Source organism: Chiloscyllium plagiosum, unplaced genomic scaffold, assembly GCF_037043375.1.
Source record: "Chiloscyllium plagiosum isolate Xiang-an unplaced genomic scaffold, Cpla_swu_hap1 HiC_scaffold_53X, whole genome shotgun sequence".
Lineage (NCBI taxonomy): Eukaryota > Metazoa > Chordata > Chondrichthyes > Orectolobiformes > Hemiscylliidae > Chiloscyllium > Chiloscyllium plagiosum.
Genome location: NW_028270191.1, coordinates 19,283,400 through 19,301,382, shown reverse-complemented (window position 1 = coordinate 19,301,382; position 17,983 = coordinate 19,283,400). Strand labels below are relative to the sequence as shown.

Sequence of the window (17,983 nt, the reverse complement as noted above, 5' to 3'; positions counted from 1 at the left end):
CTGCTGCTGCTCCAGTTTTATTGCGTTTTTATTCCACAACCAATGGATAACATTGGCGTTCTGCAGTCCTGCCAAATTCAACAATTGGTGGTGCAGAATTAAACAAATCACCGGAGGAGTACACTCTACAAACATCCCCATCTTCCATGATTGGGAAGTCCAGCCCATCAGTAAAAGATGAGGCTGAAGTGTTTGTCACAATTTTTTGCCAACTTGATTCACTCCACATGAAATTTAAAAAGCAGCTGGTGTCAGAGTTCTGCAAAGGCTCTGGGCCCTGACAACATTCTGGCAATGGTACTGAAGATGTGTTCTCCCAAACTTTCTGTGCCCTAGCCCTTAACCAAGCTGTTACCAGCACAGTGACAACATTGGCACCTAGCAGGTAAAGTGGAAAATTGCCCAGTTATGCCCTGATCAAAAAGTAGACAAATCCAATGTGGCCAGGTGTTGCCCAATCTATCTCCTCTCAGTCAGTAAATTGATGAAAGGGGGCATCAACAGTATTATCGCACAGCACTTAACAATAACCTGTTCACTGCTTGGTTTGGGTTCTGCAAGGACTACTCTGCTTTTGACCTGATTACAGTCTTGGTTCAAACATGTACAAAAGAGCTGACCTCCAGAGGTGGTGAGAGTACTTTCCTTGACATCAAATTAGCATTTGTTTATATGTGTCATCAAGGGCCCCTATCAAAACTAGAATCAGTGGGAATTGGGTGGAAAATTATTTTGCTGGTTGGAATCATGACAGCACAGAGGAACATTGTTGTGGCTGTTGGAGGTCAGTCATCTCAGCTGCAGGACTTCTCTGATGTTCCTCAGGGAAGTGTGCTCAGACCAGTCATCCTCAACTGCTTCATCAATGATGTTCCTTCCATCATAAGGTCAGAAGTAGGAATGTTTGCTGATGATTGGACAATGTTCACCATTTGTGACTTCTCATGTACTGAAGCAGTCCATGCCCAAATGCAGCAAGACCTGGACAATATCCAGGTTTGGACTGGCAAGTTGCATTTGCGCCACACAAGTGCGTGGGTTGCCAGTCTCCAACAAGAGAATCTAACCATTGCATCTTGATACTCAGTGGCAATACCATCACTGAAACCCCCACAATCAAAATCCTGTGGGGTCAACATTTACCAGAAACTGAACTGGTCTATCTATATAAATACTATGACTATAAGAGCATGTCAGAGGCTGAGAATTTTGAAGCGAGTGCTTTGCCTTCTGATTCCCCAAAGCATGCCTGCCATCTACAAGGTACAAGTCAGGAATGTGGTGGAATTCACCCCACTTGCCTGGATGAGTGCCACTCCAACAACATTCAGGAAGCTTGACAAAACATCCACTTGATTGCCACCTTGTCTGCAAGAATTCATTCTCTCCACCACCCATGCACAGTGGCAGCAGTGTATTCGATCTATAAGATGCACTATAAGAATTCACAAAGTCTCCTCAGACAGCAGCTTCTAAACCCACAACCACTCGCATCTAGAAGGTCAAGGGCAACCAATATATGGGAATGCTATCACCTGCAAGTTGCCCTCCAAGCCATTCACCAACCTGACTTGGAAATGTATTGCATTGCCCAGATCCTGTTACTCCCTCCTTAGTGGCATTATGCAACTACCTAAAGCAAATGGACTGTTGCAGTTTAAGAAAGCAGCTTGCCACCATTTACTTGAGGGTAACTAGGGATGGGCAATAAATGCTGGCCCAGCCCGTAATGCGCATATTCCATGAATGAATTTTTTTTAAAGACGTGGAGTGCATCTCTGTTCAAATAAATAAATATAACCTTGTGAATGGAGTAATCTTTTACAATTTAACAAAACAAGCCATGTTATTTGATCCGTACACTCTTGAGTTAGTTTGAATTACTAATTTGCACTTTTTATTCATTGTTTTTTCCCTTAGTATTTCCGGATGCAAAGCCATTTGTAAATATAGAGCCACTTGTGGAAAATACTGAGAAGGGTGGGTCTTTGCCTGAGCCATGGAAGAGTGGTAAAGGAAACCAAGTTGCAGTCACACTGGATGTCTCAGGAGCAGCTGCCAAGGTAGCTATATCATATACTGTGAAAGTCCTGCCCTGGTTTGTCTTTCCAAAATGTAACACCTCGCATTTATCTAAATGAAACTCCCATCTTCCATTCTTCGGCCCACTGGCTTAGTTGATCAAGATCCGTTGTACTCTGAGATAACCTCCTTCACTGTCCAATGTGCAATCAATTTTAGTGTCATCTGCAAATTTGCTGACCATGCCTCCAATATTCTCATCCAAATTATTTATAGAAGTGATGACCAACAGTGGATGCAGCACATCGCTGGTCACAGGCCTTCAGTCTGAGCAACTCTCTCCTACCACCTCTGTCTCGTACCACCAAGCCAGTTTTGTATCCAGTTGGCAAGCTCTCCTTAAATCCCATGTGATCTAACCTTACTAACCAGTCTACCATGCAGAACTTCGTCGAAGGCCTTGCTAAAGTCCATGTAGACAATGTCTCCCGCTCTGCCTCCATCTGTCGTCTTGGTCACCTCTTCAAAACATTCCACATTTGTGCAACATGATTTCACACACACAAAATCATGCTGACTATCCTTAAACAATCCTGATTAGTAGAAAAACTAATGAGCTTGTTTTCAATAACAATGCATTTCTACTGTGTTTTTTTATATAGGACATAAACAGAATGATGACAACTTTTGCTCAGTTGCTTCAGATGAAGATCCCAACTTCTTATGAGGTTACATCTGTTCCTGACAGTCCACGTTCTTTTTTACCTGATGGGAAAAAAACCATCTTGGATGCTCCAGATCAAGGTAAGTGAAAGGTTGTACCTTTCTTGGAGGAAGTCATCTATACCAGTCACCAGGAATCCGTTTAAAATAGGTTGATGTGCCCTTTCAGAATGGTGTTCCTTGCAGACTATCTTGAATGCAGCACTCAACCTTTTAAGAATGAAATAAAAACAAAGTGCTAGCAATACTCAGGTGAGGCAGCATCCGTGAAGAGAGAAACAAAGTTAATGTTTAAGTCAATGGCCTTACATCAACATTTTCTGTTTTGACTTCAGGTTTTGAGCTTTTATTTCAGATTGAGATATTGTCTTTGGACGGTATGAGATCTAACTTGCCTATAAGTCAAAAGTAATGGTCCAAGGACATGATCCATGTTCTTCTTAGGTTTTTCCCTGATTTTGTCCCAGCACCTTGTAAGTTGAAGTGCTAATGTATACAAATTTGCCCTTTCCATTCTGTATTTTCACTAAGATTAGATCTTATTATGCCTCGGGATTCAAATGAAATTGCCATCTTGTAGCACTTTGTCCATCTGCAAGTATTCTCTCACGAATTCATGAAAAAATGCTATTTGCATCTTCGCAGGCAACATACAAATTTTACCGATTATGCATTTGACCTCAGTGCCCTCAAAAGAAAATTGTGGAGAATATTTTCCCAAGCTTTCCACATCCAAAAAGATGGTGAAACAAATATTTATTTCAGAATACAGCATTTTAAAAAAAAATATAGAAATTGTAGCACTGAAACAGACCTTTAAGCCCAGCCAGTCTTTGTTGCTGTTATCCTCCATGTAAACAGTAGCCTGAAACTCTCATGCTTGCTCAATCCCCATATGTCCATGCCACCTATTGAATTTGTTCTCTTTCAGGGATAATATCCTTGTGAAAGTTGTTAATTCCATATGTGTGGTGACTATATTGTGTGCCAGTGTGCAACTGATTCCTATCACTGATATTTGTATTGTCAAGTCTACAAACTAATGCATATTTTTTTCAAAACATTGGCTGATCTGCTGACCCCAGTAAGTGAGTGCCCTCAACTGTGCTGTTCACAAATTCTTTCAAGGTGGAAATGAGATAAATGAGGAAGAACATGCTTGCCCAAAGCTGTGATTGTAATTTTGATTCTTAACTGAATTTCAACATTAAACAAAAGAACTCTGCTGGAAATCCAAAACAAAATCACAAATTGCTGGAAAAACACGTCTGGCAGCATCTGTGGAGAGAAAGCAGAGTTAACATTTTTGTTCCTGTGACCCTTCTTTCAAACTAAAGCTCGTACATGAATGAGAGCTGGTGCAAGGCCACATGACACAGCAGCAACAACAGCAGCTCCCCCCCACGCCCCCCCCCCAAACAAAAGAAAGAGCCGCAAGAAAATGCGGTCCAACAATTATTCCATAGGGCCACCATTCCCTTTAAGATACATAGAGTCATAGAGATGTACAACATGGAAACAGACCCTTCGGTCCAACCCGTCCATGCCGACCAGATATCTGCATGCCTCACTGCAGCAATCTAATGCTGTATGCCGCACAGACAAAGAATAATTAGAAGGAACATTGGCTGTTAGTGTTGTGTAGTACAGTGTCCCAATTGCTGTCTCTTTGTGGGGTCGAGGATAGAACTTGTTGAAACAAAGACTTGCCAACATTTTCAACCAGTTTGGGATGTTAGTTGGTCATTACTACTTTCTGGATTTCTTGTAGTGGGTTCCAAAGAAGAACCAATGGATCTGGAGAAACTGGTGCTGGAAAAACATAATTGGTTCAAACAGTATGATGTCTCATTACCAGGCTCTACTGTTAAAGCATCAGGAAAAGAGCTTGCAACTGTCACGCCGGTATGTATGTATTCTTGGTCATGGTGCTCCCGCTACTTTGGGGAAAGGGAAATTAAGTAAGTCTAGTGATGCATCATTGATATCCATCATCTCTTGGAGCTTGCTTGTCTTCATTAGAGAAGCAATAAAGAATTTCCCAGTTTTCTTAAAATTGGGAACAGTGGTTAATTTTTTTTTTAGTCTTCCCCCAAGAGTTGACATTAGGAGGCTAGTAGGGAATCTGGTACATAATATCTGATCAATAGAACAACCATTAATGGGCTTTATGGTTTTACTTATCTTTAATTCTTCGTGAGCTTAGATAGCTACGATAGGTTTTTAACAGCTTGACTTTGGGTCAATTCATTGTTCTAAATCCAGAATTCTCCTCTGAAATGGAAAAGACCTGGAGTACCAAATCATGTGAGTAGCGATAGGAGTCATAAGCGACAGGTGGGTTTTACAGATCCTTCTGTCGGAAGGAGAACAGCAACACAGAAAGGATTAAGGAGAGTATTGAAGTATGGGCTCAATGCTGTGTTACCAATGAAGGAGCAGAGGGAATCAGGTAGGGAAATTAGGCCAGAGTTGGAAGAACTGAGGGTGCATGCTGAAACACACAGGTGAAGGTGGTGGCAGGGAAATGAAAAGACCAGGCATTGCAGGCAAGATCAAGAATTTGAAAGCAGTGCACTAGGAATTGGAAGCTGGTCCATACAAGATTGATTGAGATAGTGTTTTGGATGTGCAGTAGGGTGAGAGTGATGGAGTTTTAGATGATGCAATTTGCAAAGTTTTTTGATAGAGGACTTGATTATTGTTTTGACAATTATTTGGAAGAATTTATTGATAAGTAATGCTTTTGAGTCCATATATTATAATGGCCATTTTTTCTTTATCTTTTCAGGAAGCTTCCTCGGACTGTCCAATAAAGGAAAGAATTGTAGTGCATCATTATAGTAACAATATGTCTGTCCTAGATGTTCACCAGCTTCCCATATTACAACCAGAGAGCTCTCCACTCTCATCCCCCAGTGTATCGTCACCTGGGACTCCAGCAGAGTCAAATAAACCTGATCCACCAGTCGAGTCACCAAAAATCAAACATTCTCTTCCACTGGATGAAAAGCAGTTTGAGGAACCTCCGCCACAACTGAAGAGGTGGAGGGGAATCCGTTGGAAACGTTTGGAGTTTAAAGTCTTATTTCACAAGGGGAAGTTTAAGCATGTGTTTCAGCATGAAATTGAAGAACTTATTCAGAAACTGGGAACATCATTAAAACCAGACCCCCTGCCCAAGGACACTAGGAGATGCTGCTTCTGTCATGAAGAAGGTGATGGAATGACAGATGGGCCTGCAAGACTCTTGAACCTTGATTTGGATTTGTGGGTCCACCTAAACTGTGCATTGTGGTCCTCTGAAGTGTATGAGACTCAGGCAGGGGCACTGATAAATGTGGAAGTGGCTTTTCACCGAGGACTCACCACAAAGTGTGCTTTTTGTCAGAAGACTGGAGCCACTACTGGTTGTCATCGGGTGCGATGCCCAAACACCTATCATTTTGCTTGTGCTATTCGTGCCCGTTGTATGTTTTTTAAGGACAAGACGATGCTTTGCAGTCAACATAAACTGAAGGGAGCGAATGAGCAGGAAATTAGATGTTTTGCTGTTTACCGCCGTGTCTACATTCAGAGAGATGAAGTGAAGCAGATCGCTAGCATTGTACAGCGTGGCAAGCGCAGTCACATGTTTAGGGTTGGTGGACTGATTTTCCATACCATTGGTCAGTTGCTGCCCCATCAGATGCAGGAATTCCACAGTGTGACAGCTCTTTATCCCATTGGATATGAAGCAACACGGATTTATTGGAGCATGCGATACACTAACAAGCGTTGCTGCTACCACTGCACCATCAATGATACAAATGGGAAACCGGAGTTTGGCATCCAGGTTATTGAGCAAGGGCATGAGGATCTGATTGTTACTGATTGGACCCCACAAGGTAAGATCAGTTTGTGCTTGTCAGGGTAATTTTTTTTCACTGGACAATAGAATTATAATTATTTTCAACACTTTGTAATTCTGTGTAAATTTCACGTAGGTAATGCTGTTGCTTTGTCCTTCTAATATAATATTGAACTTTATGTAGACTAAGTACAATGGACACCCCACCGCCCCGCCCCAACCACCACCACTGCCGTTCCAGTAGTCAGTAGGAAATTGAGAAACTAAACTTGAGGAGATCTCAATTAACTGTCAAAATAATAGGGTGGTTATGGTGGGGGATTTTAATTTTCCGAACAGACTAGGACTGCCATTGTGTTAAAGGCTTGGATGGAGAGGAATTTAAGTGTGTACAAGAAACTTTTCTGATTCAGTATGTGGACGTACCTACTAGAGAAGGTGCAAAACTTGACCTACTCTTGGGAAATAAGGCAGGGCAGGTGTCAGTGGGGGAGAACTTTGGGACCAGCAACCATAATTCTACTAGTTTTAGAATAGTGATGGGACAGGATAGACCAGATCTAAAAGTTAAAAAGTTATAAATTGGAGGAAGCTCGATTTTGACGGTATTAGGCAAGAACTTTCAAAAGTTGATTGGGGACGGATGTTTGCAGGTAAAGGGACAGCTGAAAAATGGGAAGCCTTTAAAAATGAGATAAAGAGAGTCCAGGGACAGTGTGTTCCTGTTCGGGTGAAGGGCAAGACTGGATGACTCAAGAAATTGAGGGTTTGGTCAAGAAAAACAAGTAAGCATATGTCAGATATAGACAGCACACGTTGAGCAAATCCTCAGAGTATAAAGGCAATAGGAATATACTTGAGGGAAATCAGGAGGGCAAAAAGGGACACTAGATATCCTTAGCAAACTAGGTAAAGGAGAATCCAAAGGGATTTTGTTAGTACATTAAGGACAAAAGAGTAACTAGGGAGAGAATAGAACCCCTCAAAGATCAGCAAGTCCACCTATGTGTGGAATCACAAGAGATGGGGAAGATCCTACATGGGTATTTTGCATCAAGGTTAACTGGAGAAGGATGTGGAAGATACAGAATGTTGGGAAATAGATAGTGACATCTTGAAAAATGTCCATATTACAGAGGAGGTAGTGCTGGACAGCTTAAAATGCATAAAAGTGGATACCTGGGATCTGGTCAGGTGTACCTTAGAACTTTGTGGAACGCTAGGGGAATGATTGCTGGGTCCCTTGCTGAGATACTTGTATCATCAGCAGTCACAGGTGAGGTGCTGTAAGACTTGGAGGTTGGCTACCATGGTGCCACTATTTAAGGAAGGTGGTAAGGAAAAGCCAGGGAACTATAAACCAGTGAGCCTGACATCTGAGGTGTGCAAGTTGTTGGGGAGAATCCTGAGGGAACGTATTTACGTGTATTTGGAAAGGCAAGGACTGATTAAGGATAGTCAGCATGGTTTTGTGCATGAAAAGTTGTGTCTCACTAACTTGATTGAATTTTTTGAAGAAGTAACAAAGAGGATTGATGAGGACAGACTTCGTTTAAAAATTTTTTAGCTTTGTCTACCCCAGTCCAAGACCGGCACCTCCACACTATATGGACTTCAGTAAGACGTTCAACAAGGTTCCTCGTGGTAGACTGGTCAGCAAGGTTAGATTACATGGAATACAGGGAGAACTAGCCATTTAGATATAGAACTGGTTCGAAGGTAGAAGACAGGGTGATGATGGTTGCTTTTCAGACTGAAGAACATTGACCAGTGGTGTACCACAAGGATCGATGCTGAGTCCAGTGCTTTTTGACATTTATATAAATTATTTGGATGTGAGAAAATCATGAAGGGCATGGATAGGGTAAATTGACCAGGTCTTTTCCCCAGAGCACTGAGCAAGTCAAAAACTAGAGGGTATAGGTTTAAGGGGGGGTGAGAGGGTTTAAAAGGGACCTCGGGCAACTTCACACAGAGGGTGGTGCATGTATGGAATGAGCTGCCAGAGGAAGTGGTGGAGGTTGGTACAATTACAACATTTAAAAGGCATCTGGATGGGTTTGTGAATAGGAAGGGTTTAGAGGTATATGGGGGAAGTGCTGGCAAATGGGACGACGTTAATCTACAATATCTGTTCGACATGGACAAGTTGAACTGAAGGGTCTGTTTCTATACTGTCCATTTCTATGACTCTAACTGAATGGCTGCCTCCCGTGCTGTTCTATGATTTTAATGTTGCGAGCTAATTATTGTTCTGGTAATTTGGAAATATTATTCTTCCTCTTTAGTTATTTATGGAAATTAAACTAGTAATTTCAGTCATTACCCTGAATAGTCAGATATCTCTTCATATATCTCTATGCTTCACAATGCAGTTTTATTTTAGACTACACTATTAGTTCTGTTTCTCATATCATTGACAGTTTATACACAAAGTCTAAATTGTAATTTATGATTTGCTTTTGTCTTAAACTGAAGTCTTGCTGACTAATTACTATTGAAGCAAAACTTAAATGGATTTTTTGCTCTTGACAAGTCACCAAAGCTATCTTGAGTTTTGACAAACTATATCTTAACTTGGTCAAATGTGTTTGAGGTTACTTATCCCATTATCCAAGGTTTGGCAAAATGTTAGGTCTTCATTATATACTGCTGTAACCCCTCTCAATGGAATTCCAAAGCTAAGCACTTATCCAAAGGAACAAGCAGAGCCTTTTTATCGTGCTGAGTTCTTAATGATAATGTGTTTCAGAGGTTTCCCTTGGATGTCAGAAACCTAACTGTGTGTAGTTAAACACTATTCAAAGCATAAAGATGATCTCTGGTGTTACAGACCAGACTAAACCCCCTCGAAATATATTAAGATAATGTAGACCTTACATTTTTCTTATTTTAAAGATCAGTGTAAGGCATTCCGTTCCAGATGCAATTCAATTGATCAAACTATTTGACATTATGCATGACACTTTATTTTTGCACAACAGTTAAAATACAGACAAAATAAAAATAAAAGAATTGGCTTAACTGTAACTCTTCTGAAATTCTTAACAAAATAATAGATATATTGACGCCTACTAATTAACTGTTCCTTTATAGTAACGTCCCATAAACACGCCCTTCGTAAAGGCAAATTTAGTAAAACAGATTGAAGAGAACCCCAGCTTTTAGCTGTAACAGAGGTATACGAGCTTCCACATCCAGCTTCAAGACCCCAGCAACTGCAGAAAGCCTAAACTAAAAATCCTGGTTCTGCGGTAGCTCGACACGACCTATTTAGGTTGCTTCTATTATTCTAATGTTTTTTAAAAACACCAAGGCCTCTTGAGCTGTTTACTTTATTGGCTTGAGTAGGCTGCTCGGTACCTCTGTCTCAACCTTTCTTCACTTTTAAAAAAAATGCTAAATACACCTTAAAACCATAGTATTGTCACGCTCAGACTTAACCAGTGATTTTATATTTCCTCTTTGTGAGTCTTCAATAGTCTCGCAGAAAATTTAAAAACAAACTCACTCTGTCAAGACAAATTGATTTGTCCAAGTTGTGGCCTTGGAGCTTGTGCTTATGACTTTGTAGACAAGTTAGTGATGCTTTATGTAGATGACACTTTGTCAGTACAGCGAAGGTTTATCCCACAATTTTTCAGTCCATTGTGTTACTGATCTCTGGACAATGGTACATTGTGTGCTTCCCTGGAAGTTGTTATGCTCATATACCTCCAAGTGACTCACTTAAGAGCAACCTTAGCAGAGACTTAGGAACTAGTTGGTTGCTATTTCTACACATCAAGAGTTGGTGTGTTCACCACACAGTAGGAGTAAATAGCTTGACCTTGTTTTGGCAGGGAATGGTTGAGGAGATACATAAGCACTCTATGTTTGGTGTTTTGTAATTCTAATATTTCTGCAGAGCCCCGACAACATCCAAGCTATGTTTTCCATTTATTCCCTATATTTCTCAGGTGTTTGGAACCGAATTCTTGAACCAATTGTGCAACTGCGGAAAGAAGCGGAAATGTTACGACTTTTTCCTGATTACATTAAAGGAGAGGACATGTTTGGACTCACTATTCATGCTGTTCTAAGGATTGCAGAGTCGGTAAGAAGAAAGGCGCCAAGGAGAGCAAGACCTGCAAAAAAAATGAATTTAATAGATTACAGGTTTTAAAATGTACATACTTAAGCCATGTCCAACCTGTAACTTAATGTAAGATTTAAATTCAGAAATATTTTGAATGGCTATGCAGTTATCCCCCATCATGAAAAAGGCTATTAAACATGATTAAGTTTTGGATGTAGGTTTGCTCGCTGAGCTGGAAGGTTCATTTCCAGACGTTTCGTTACCCTACTAGGTAACATCTTCAGTGGGCCTCAGGCGAAGCAATGCTGAAAGTTCCTGCTTTCTATTTATACGTTTGGGTTTCTTTGGATTGGTGATGTCATTTCCTGTGGTGAAGTCACTTCCTGTTCCTTTTCTCAGGGGGTGGTAAATGGGATCTAACTCAATGTCTTTGTTAAGTGTGTTCCGGTTGGAATGCCATGCTTCTAGGAATTCCCGTGCGTGTCTTTGTTTGGCTCGTCCTAGGATGGATGTGTTGTCCCAGTCGAAGTGGTGTCCTTCCTCATCTGTATCTAAAGATACTAGTGAGAGAGGTTGATGTCTTTTTGTGGCTAGTTGATGTTCAAGTATCCTGGTGGCTAGTTTTCTGCCTGTTTGTCCAATGTAGTGTTTGTTACAGTCCTTGCATGGTATTTTGTAAATGACGTTAGTTTTGCTCGTCTTTATAGGATTTTTCAAGTTCATTAGCTGCTGTTTTAGTGTGTTGGTGGGTTTGTGGGCTACCATGATGCCAAGGGGTCTGAGTAGTCTGGCAGTGACAAACACTACATTGGACAAACAGGCAGAAAATTAGCCACCAGGATACATGGACACCAACTAGCCACAAAAAGACATCAACCTCTCTCACTAGTATCCTTAGATACAGATTAGGAAGGACACCACTTCAACTGGGGCAACACATCCATCCTAGGACGAGCCAAACAAAGACATGCACGGGAATTCCTAGAAGCATGGCATTCCAACCGGAACACACTCAACAAAGACATTGAGTTAGACCCCATCTACCTGAGAAAAGGAACAGGAACTGACTTCACCACAGGAAATGACATCACCAACCCAAACATATAAATTAGAAAGCAGGAATTTTCAGCATTGCTTCGCCTGAGGCCCACTGAAGATGTTACCTAGTAGGGTAACGAAACGTCTGGAAATGAACCTTCCAGCTCAGCGAGCAAACCTACATCTGAAACCTCAACCTGAGCTACAAATCTTCTAAAAGCTCGTTAACATGGTCAAGTGGGGCAAACATTGTTTACAATCATCTTCGCTTGAAGATTTATAAAATAAAGGTTGATTTATTTTCCAAACTTAGTGATTAATCTCAACATACCATCAGTAATACGCTTATATACATAGCACCTGTACCATCATCCGACTCCTCTCATGTGAGCATTGTAAAACATGATATGGCATTGAGCCACAAGGAGATAAATAACCAAGGTTAAATGACCAAAAGCTTGGTCAAAGAGGTATTTTTGGGGGGTTGTGGAATTCGAGGACTCAGAGAGATGTGGGGGTGTGGGAATTTTGAAATTATGATATTGCTGCACTGGGAGCTGGTATTGGTCAGGAAGCACCAGCATGATTGGTGAAAGGCTTGAGTTAAGACAAGAGGAGCAAAGTTTTAAGTAAAAAAAAAACATGGAATGAGTGCATCTGCTAGGAGCGGGTTGGAATAATCAAATCTAGTGATATCAAAGGTATTCTTGAGGGATTCAGCCACAGATGAGCAGAGGTAAGGGCAAAGTTGTTGTGGGAGCAAGCAGTCTCAGTGATGCTGAAACACATTGGATCAGGTATAATGCCAAGGTTTCAAGTGTTCTGATTTAGTCTCAAGATGGTTGGATTCGGTTGCTCAAGAACAGAGTTTGGAGTGACGGCAAGGTAAATCTTGTAAGAGTATGATTTGCTGAAATGGGAGTTAAAAGTAGAGGGGGCCAGAAATTAGCCTGTTGGTTAGTGAGCTGAGACCTCACGGTGTATCTAAACTATATGCATACACAACAAGGTGCTACATAATAGGTTTAAGTTTCATAAATAGATACAAATGTGTCTAAAGCACAGCAAAATAAATTGTGTATAGGCATGAAATTGTTTGTCAAGAGCTCAGTCGCTGCTCTGGATTATTGAGACAAGTAAAGGGCTGTGCAGAACTGATGGGATTTGTTGTATAGATAAAAGGTAATAGATGATGCAAAAGTTGTCCACTGCTTGGTGAAAATGATGTGTAATTTGGGAATAGTCCTAAAATGGGCAATTGGTGTCAACAAAGCAATGGAATGAGGATTCAGGTTTTCATTTGCTATCACTAGCCATCGAGCCGATAGTGCTGTACTCTGGGTGGCTTTCTCTGAGTTGTGCAGTGATGTTCCTAACAGCTGATCTATTCCTGCACACTCAGGATGAACCAGGCTTCAAAGTTGTGACCTATTGAATTGAGTGGGCGTTCTGAGATAGGTGTGGGATTGAAGGTTATGGCGTGAATTATCTGCTCGAAGACTGAGCAGGAAGTATTCATTTAGCCAATAGTGAGTTGCACGAAACTTTGGCTCATCCACGATCAGTCAGATAAGCAATGGGTAGCATGGTGACAGCTGTGGCGCAAGAATTATAGCAGATGAATTTTGAAATTTGCTGTCTGCAAGTTAGGGGGAAGAAAGGCATTTACCCAATTATTTTATGGTGGGGGTTTCTTCACTCATTCACAGAGTGAGGATGTCTCTGGCATTTACTGCCCATCCTAATTTTTCAGAGGGCAGTTAAGAGTCAACCACATTGCTGTGGGTCTGGAGTCACATATAGGCCAGACCAAGTGAGGGTGGCTGTTTCCTTCCCTAAAGGACATCAGTGAACCAGATGGGTTTTTCTGGCAATCAACAATGGATTCATGGTCATTGTTAGACTTTTTTTTAATTACTAAATTCAAATTCCATCATCTGGCATGGCGGGATTTGAACCCGGATTCCCAGAACAATATCTGGATCTTTTAATTAAGCAATAACACCACTAGGCCATCATCTCCCACTATTTGTAATCACCTTTTTAGTTAAAATACATTTTAGAAATTAGTTTTGTGAATTAATTTTGATTTCTCTCCAGTTGCCAGGTGTGGAGAGTTGTCAGAACTATATATTCAGGTATGGTCGGCACCCGCTTATGGAGCTCCCACTAGCTGTCAATCCAACAGGCTGTGCCCGATCTGAGCCGAAAATTATGACTCACTACAAACGGTGGGTACAGGAAAAATGAAAGTGACTTGCTTGTGATAACTTTAAACTTATAAATTTTTTAAAGGCATTTTATTATCAAGTGATCTGTCACAAGATTTAAACTATGAATTTAACTGCCTTTTATATTTGAATATAATATCGTGCCTTTTATGTAAAATGTGATATTTTGATTCCTGCTGAGGAATCGACAGATAGAAAACTGCTTTGGAGAAATATTCCATGGTAGCTGGCAAGTTCAGAAAGCCAAGACTGAATAATTTAAACTTGTAGCATTCTAGCAGTAGATTTACTGCAAAGAACTAAGAGGTCAAAAAAAGCCCAACTTGAAACACTAAGTGATGCAATATAACTTTATCATTCAACTGTAGCTTTATCATTTTTTGCCAGCCTATATAAAGGTATAGATAGAAAGCACTAATACCTCAAGCATATTTTAAGTCTTTAGATCAGGTAATGACAATCATAACGGGCTTGGTTCTGGGGAGCCTTTTCATTTTTGATCCAAGTACAGATATTAATCTTTTTCTCCGACGTACTTAACAGGCCGCACACCTTGAACAGCACCAGCACATCAAAAGCATTTCAGAGTACAGTAACTGGAGAAATTAACACTCCCTACAGCAAGCAGTTTGTTCACTCCAAATCTTCTCAGTACCGCCGACTGAAAACCGAGTGGAAAAATAATGTTTACCTGGCTCGATCTCGAATACAGGTGAGTCACTATCAGCAAGATGTAAAATGTCACTAATTATAACAGATTTTGTACTCTGAAATCAAATTAGTTGCTTGGTTTTTTTTTATTTATTTGCCATCCTCCAGCTTAGCATTGGTAGGTGAAGGGAAGACTAAAATTCAATTTGCTAGGAACGTCGTTTCAAGATATTCAGTTTTCTAATAATCTCACTTATTAATAGATTTCATTCATTCATCATATTCTCAGCTTTTCTGCTTGTGTCGATGCTTGTGTTCCTTATATATTGAAATCTACAGGGAAAGCCCTTCCTTTGGAATTTTTCTGTTTTGTCTCTAAGATAGTAGTGCTTTGTAGCTTATAGTGGCTTTAATTAGTTCTAGTCATAGGTTGACAGTTCTCTGTCACCTTCTCAACCAGTAGTGCACCTTGTTTTTGGTATTTTGATCTTGGCTCATTCATGCTTCTATCTTGGCCATTTTATTTCTAATTGAAGTGGCCTCCTGGCTTCAGGATGTGTATTAATTGTTATTAATTATTCTCTGCAGCCAATAACCATGATACCTGCATTTTTTTTGACCCACTTTTAATTTCAGAGTCTTAAACCCTGTCCAAAGTCAGCAAAACGATTCTTTGGTCTGCAGAAAAATTGCCAAATATGTCTAATCTCAGTTCTTGTACACAATTTTTGCATGATACCTACGTTTGTCAATGTAAGTATCTAAAGCAATTGGCGAAAGAGAATGTTTTCAAGGATGATCCTGGCATAGAGAAACTTCTGGGGCATTATTCCTTGCTGGTTGATTTGGCTAGATTGAAGATGAAATATTGTCCTGTGGCCTTTGCCATCAGTAATTTTATAATTCTTCAGCTTCTGGTACCTCTGGACATGAGTGTCAATTTAAAATCAGACATGGTTTCCTTCAAACGGCAAGGATAGCAATCCTCAACTTCTGGGGTAGCTCTGTCACAAAAAAACTGGTAGATCAAATGGCCGTCATAAATTGACAAGAGCCATTTGAGCTCAAGTTATTTTCAAAGAGAGAGATCTTGATTGCAATACAAAGATGAGACTGTATCTGAAACTAGTCTAAATTGTCAGCTGTTTCTGTCAACCAAACAAAACTGACTGTGGACTGCTACATGTGTAAAGTTTTCATGTAGCAAAAGAAACGTATGACTTGATATCTAGAATGAAATTTGAGAATGATCACATCCATTTAGCTTGTTCACTTGATGACCCATGGCACAAGTACATGGAGCTTAAATTACACTTGAATGAGGGATGTGCTACACTGAATGTTTTAACATCTATCTGCTTTGATATCCTGGGACTTGAGATCTCCTCACTGAAAAATTATGGTGTATCCACAGGTTAAACCCTATGATACTCTGTCATGAGTAATGGAACCTGGACAGGAGTAGTTGAATTCTAAGGACTGTTTTAGAATTAATTTCAATGTTTCTTCTACCTTTGGTTATTTTTCTGCTCCATAGGGTCTGGGTCTCTACGCAGCCAAAGACCTTGAGAAGCACACAATGGTAATTGAATACATAGGGACAATCATTCGCAATGAGGTTGCAAACCGCAGGGAGAAATTGTACGAGACTCAGGTATGGATTAACCATGGTAAAAACAATCACTGCAGATGCTGGAAACCAAATTCTGGATTAGTGGTGCTGGAAGAGCACAGCAGTTCAGGCAGCATCCAAGGAGCTTTGAAAGGCTCACTGCCTTTATTCTTGATGAAGGACTCTTGTCCGAAACGTCGATTTCAAAGCTCCTTGGATGCTGCCTGAACTGCTGTGCTCTTCCAGCACCACTAATCCAGAATATGGATTAACCATGTCACTGTGCACAATATTACATATTACAACCTTAATGAACGTGAATATCAGTGAAATTAATGCCTTTGCTTTTTGAGTCATTGCAATCTTCAGGTGCTAGTCTTGTTTTGCAATTATCCAAGATTTAAATTTTGGATTGAAATTCAATACCATGAGTTCCTATTGCCCCACAAAGTTCAAGTGGCTACCCAATTTGCATATTTCATTGCCAAATCATGGGTTTATGACTGCAATCCTCTTGTAAACTGAATTCTCAATTTCAGCCATATTCCTATGGCAAGTTCCATGTAGAACTTGGATACCTGCCTACTGGGGAAATGTGGTCATCATCTTTGACTTTGTTTTCCGCCGCAGTCAGCAACCAATTTCAGAACAACATTCAAGGCCTTGGAAACAGGTTGACTATTCTTAGTGAGAAGTAGATTTGGTACAGGAAAATTTCAACAAGATTTTATGGATGGTAACATTGATTTGTTTCTGTCCATTACTTTCAAAATGGAAATGCATAAATATTTGGAAGTTAGGCATTTAAATTTGTGTCAGTAACCAAATGAGCATAAGTGAAATTATCCCTTCAGAGATCTCTCAAGCAGATGGGTTCATTGACAGACTCCTATGTTGTTGGATTCTATGCTTGTACTAAGTGGTATGTTACTAACTTGAATTAATCAATGTCCGGTCTCTAAATCAGACAGCTACCCCAATATTATGACAGAATGATGACGTACTGTCCTTTAGATGTAATAATAAGTGCTGAACTAGTGCTTAAACTGTATGCTGGTGTATGATGTGTGATATAAGCATCAGTTAGTACAGGTGCTAAGTTAAATCAGTGTCATATAATCTCTACATGTTAGGTTGTGCGCTGTATGATCAAACTTGTTCAAGCTCGCATATCACCCAGTTGTATACTGAATGGTTGCCTCATTGCCATAATTGTGGTCATTCTGATCTGTCTTTGATTACCCTACAGATAATCCTGAGTGCCATCAGTTCCATTTCCTGGTGTCTAATCTGATTTAGATTTGAACTGATAAAAAGCTCTGAGAACCGAGAAAATAAAGTGAATAAGATACTATAGTAATTAGAATTATTGAAAGTAAACATCAATCAGCTTGTCTACAGGATACACAGGTTAATGTGCAAGGCATTCCTTCAAGACTCTGGTCTTGCACTGGAATATTGACCTTTATCTACACAAAGGGGCTGACTGACATTTATTTCCAGCATTTTCTCTCTACTCACAGTATTTGTTTTAAAACATAAATCTACTATGATGCTTAAGTTGTGCGTGTATGCAATAATGAAAACCAAAAAGGAGGGGAAAGACTATAAAAGAAAAACGGGTATGAAGCATTACATGTGGGGGCGGGTGAAGTAAAAATAAACAAGATTGCAAAACTATCCTTTAATTCGGGGCCTAAGTGTGCATCGTCTCAAGTTCCTTGGTGTGAAGGCAAAAATATGCTATAACCTCAATTTTTTTAAAAATTGTTGATGTT

The 17,983-nt window shown here is 40.2% G+C and overlaps 1 protein-coding gene across 6 annotated transcripts in view; it reads left to right on the top strand.

Moving 5' to 3' along the window:
• The window catches only part of kmt2d (lysine (K)-specific methyltransferase 2D), a 244,793-nt gene that overhangs the window by 212,737 nt on the left and 14,073 nt on the right, over positions 1-17,983 (top strand). For all 6 annotated transcript variants that reach the window (XM_087985601.1, XM_043681829.2, XM_087985602.1 and 3 more), the window contains 8 exons: positions 1,921-2,063; positions 2,685-2,826; positions 4,517-4,650; positions 5,537-6,632; positions 10,555-10,691; positions 13,812-13,942; positions 14,486-14,654; positions 16,131-16,247. In XM_087985601.1, the coding sequence (XP_087841727.1) occupies positions 1,921-2,063; positions 2,685-2,826; positions 4,517-4,650; positions 5,537-6,632; positions 10,555-10,691; positions 13,812-13,942; positions 14,486-14,654; positions 16,131-16,247 (2,069 nt within the window). The remainder of the gene's footprint in view (positions 1-1,920; positions 2,064-2,684; positions 2,827-4,516; positions 4,651-5,536; positions 6,633-10,554; positions 10,692-13,811; positions 13,943-14,485; positions 14,655-16,130; positions 16,248-17,983) is intronic.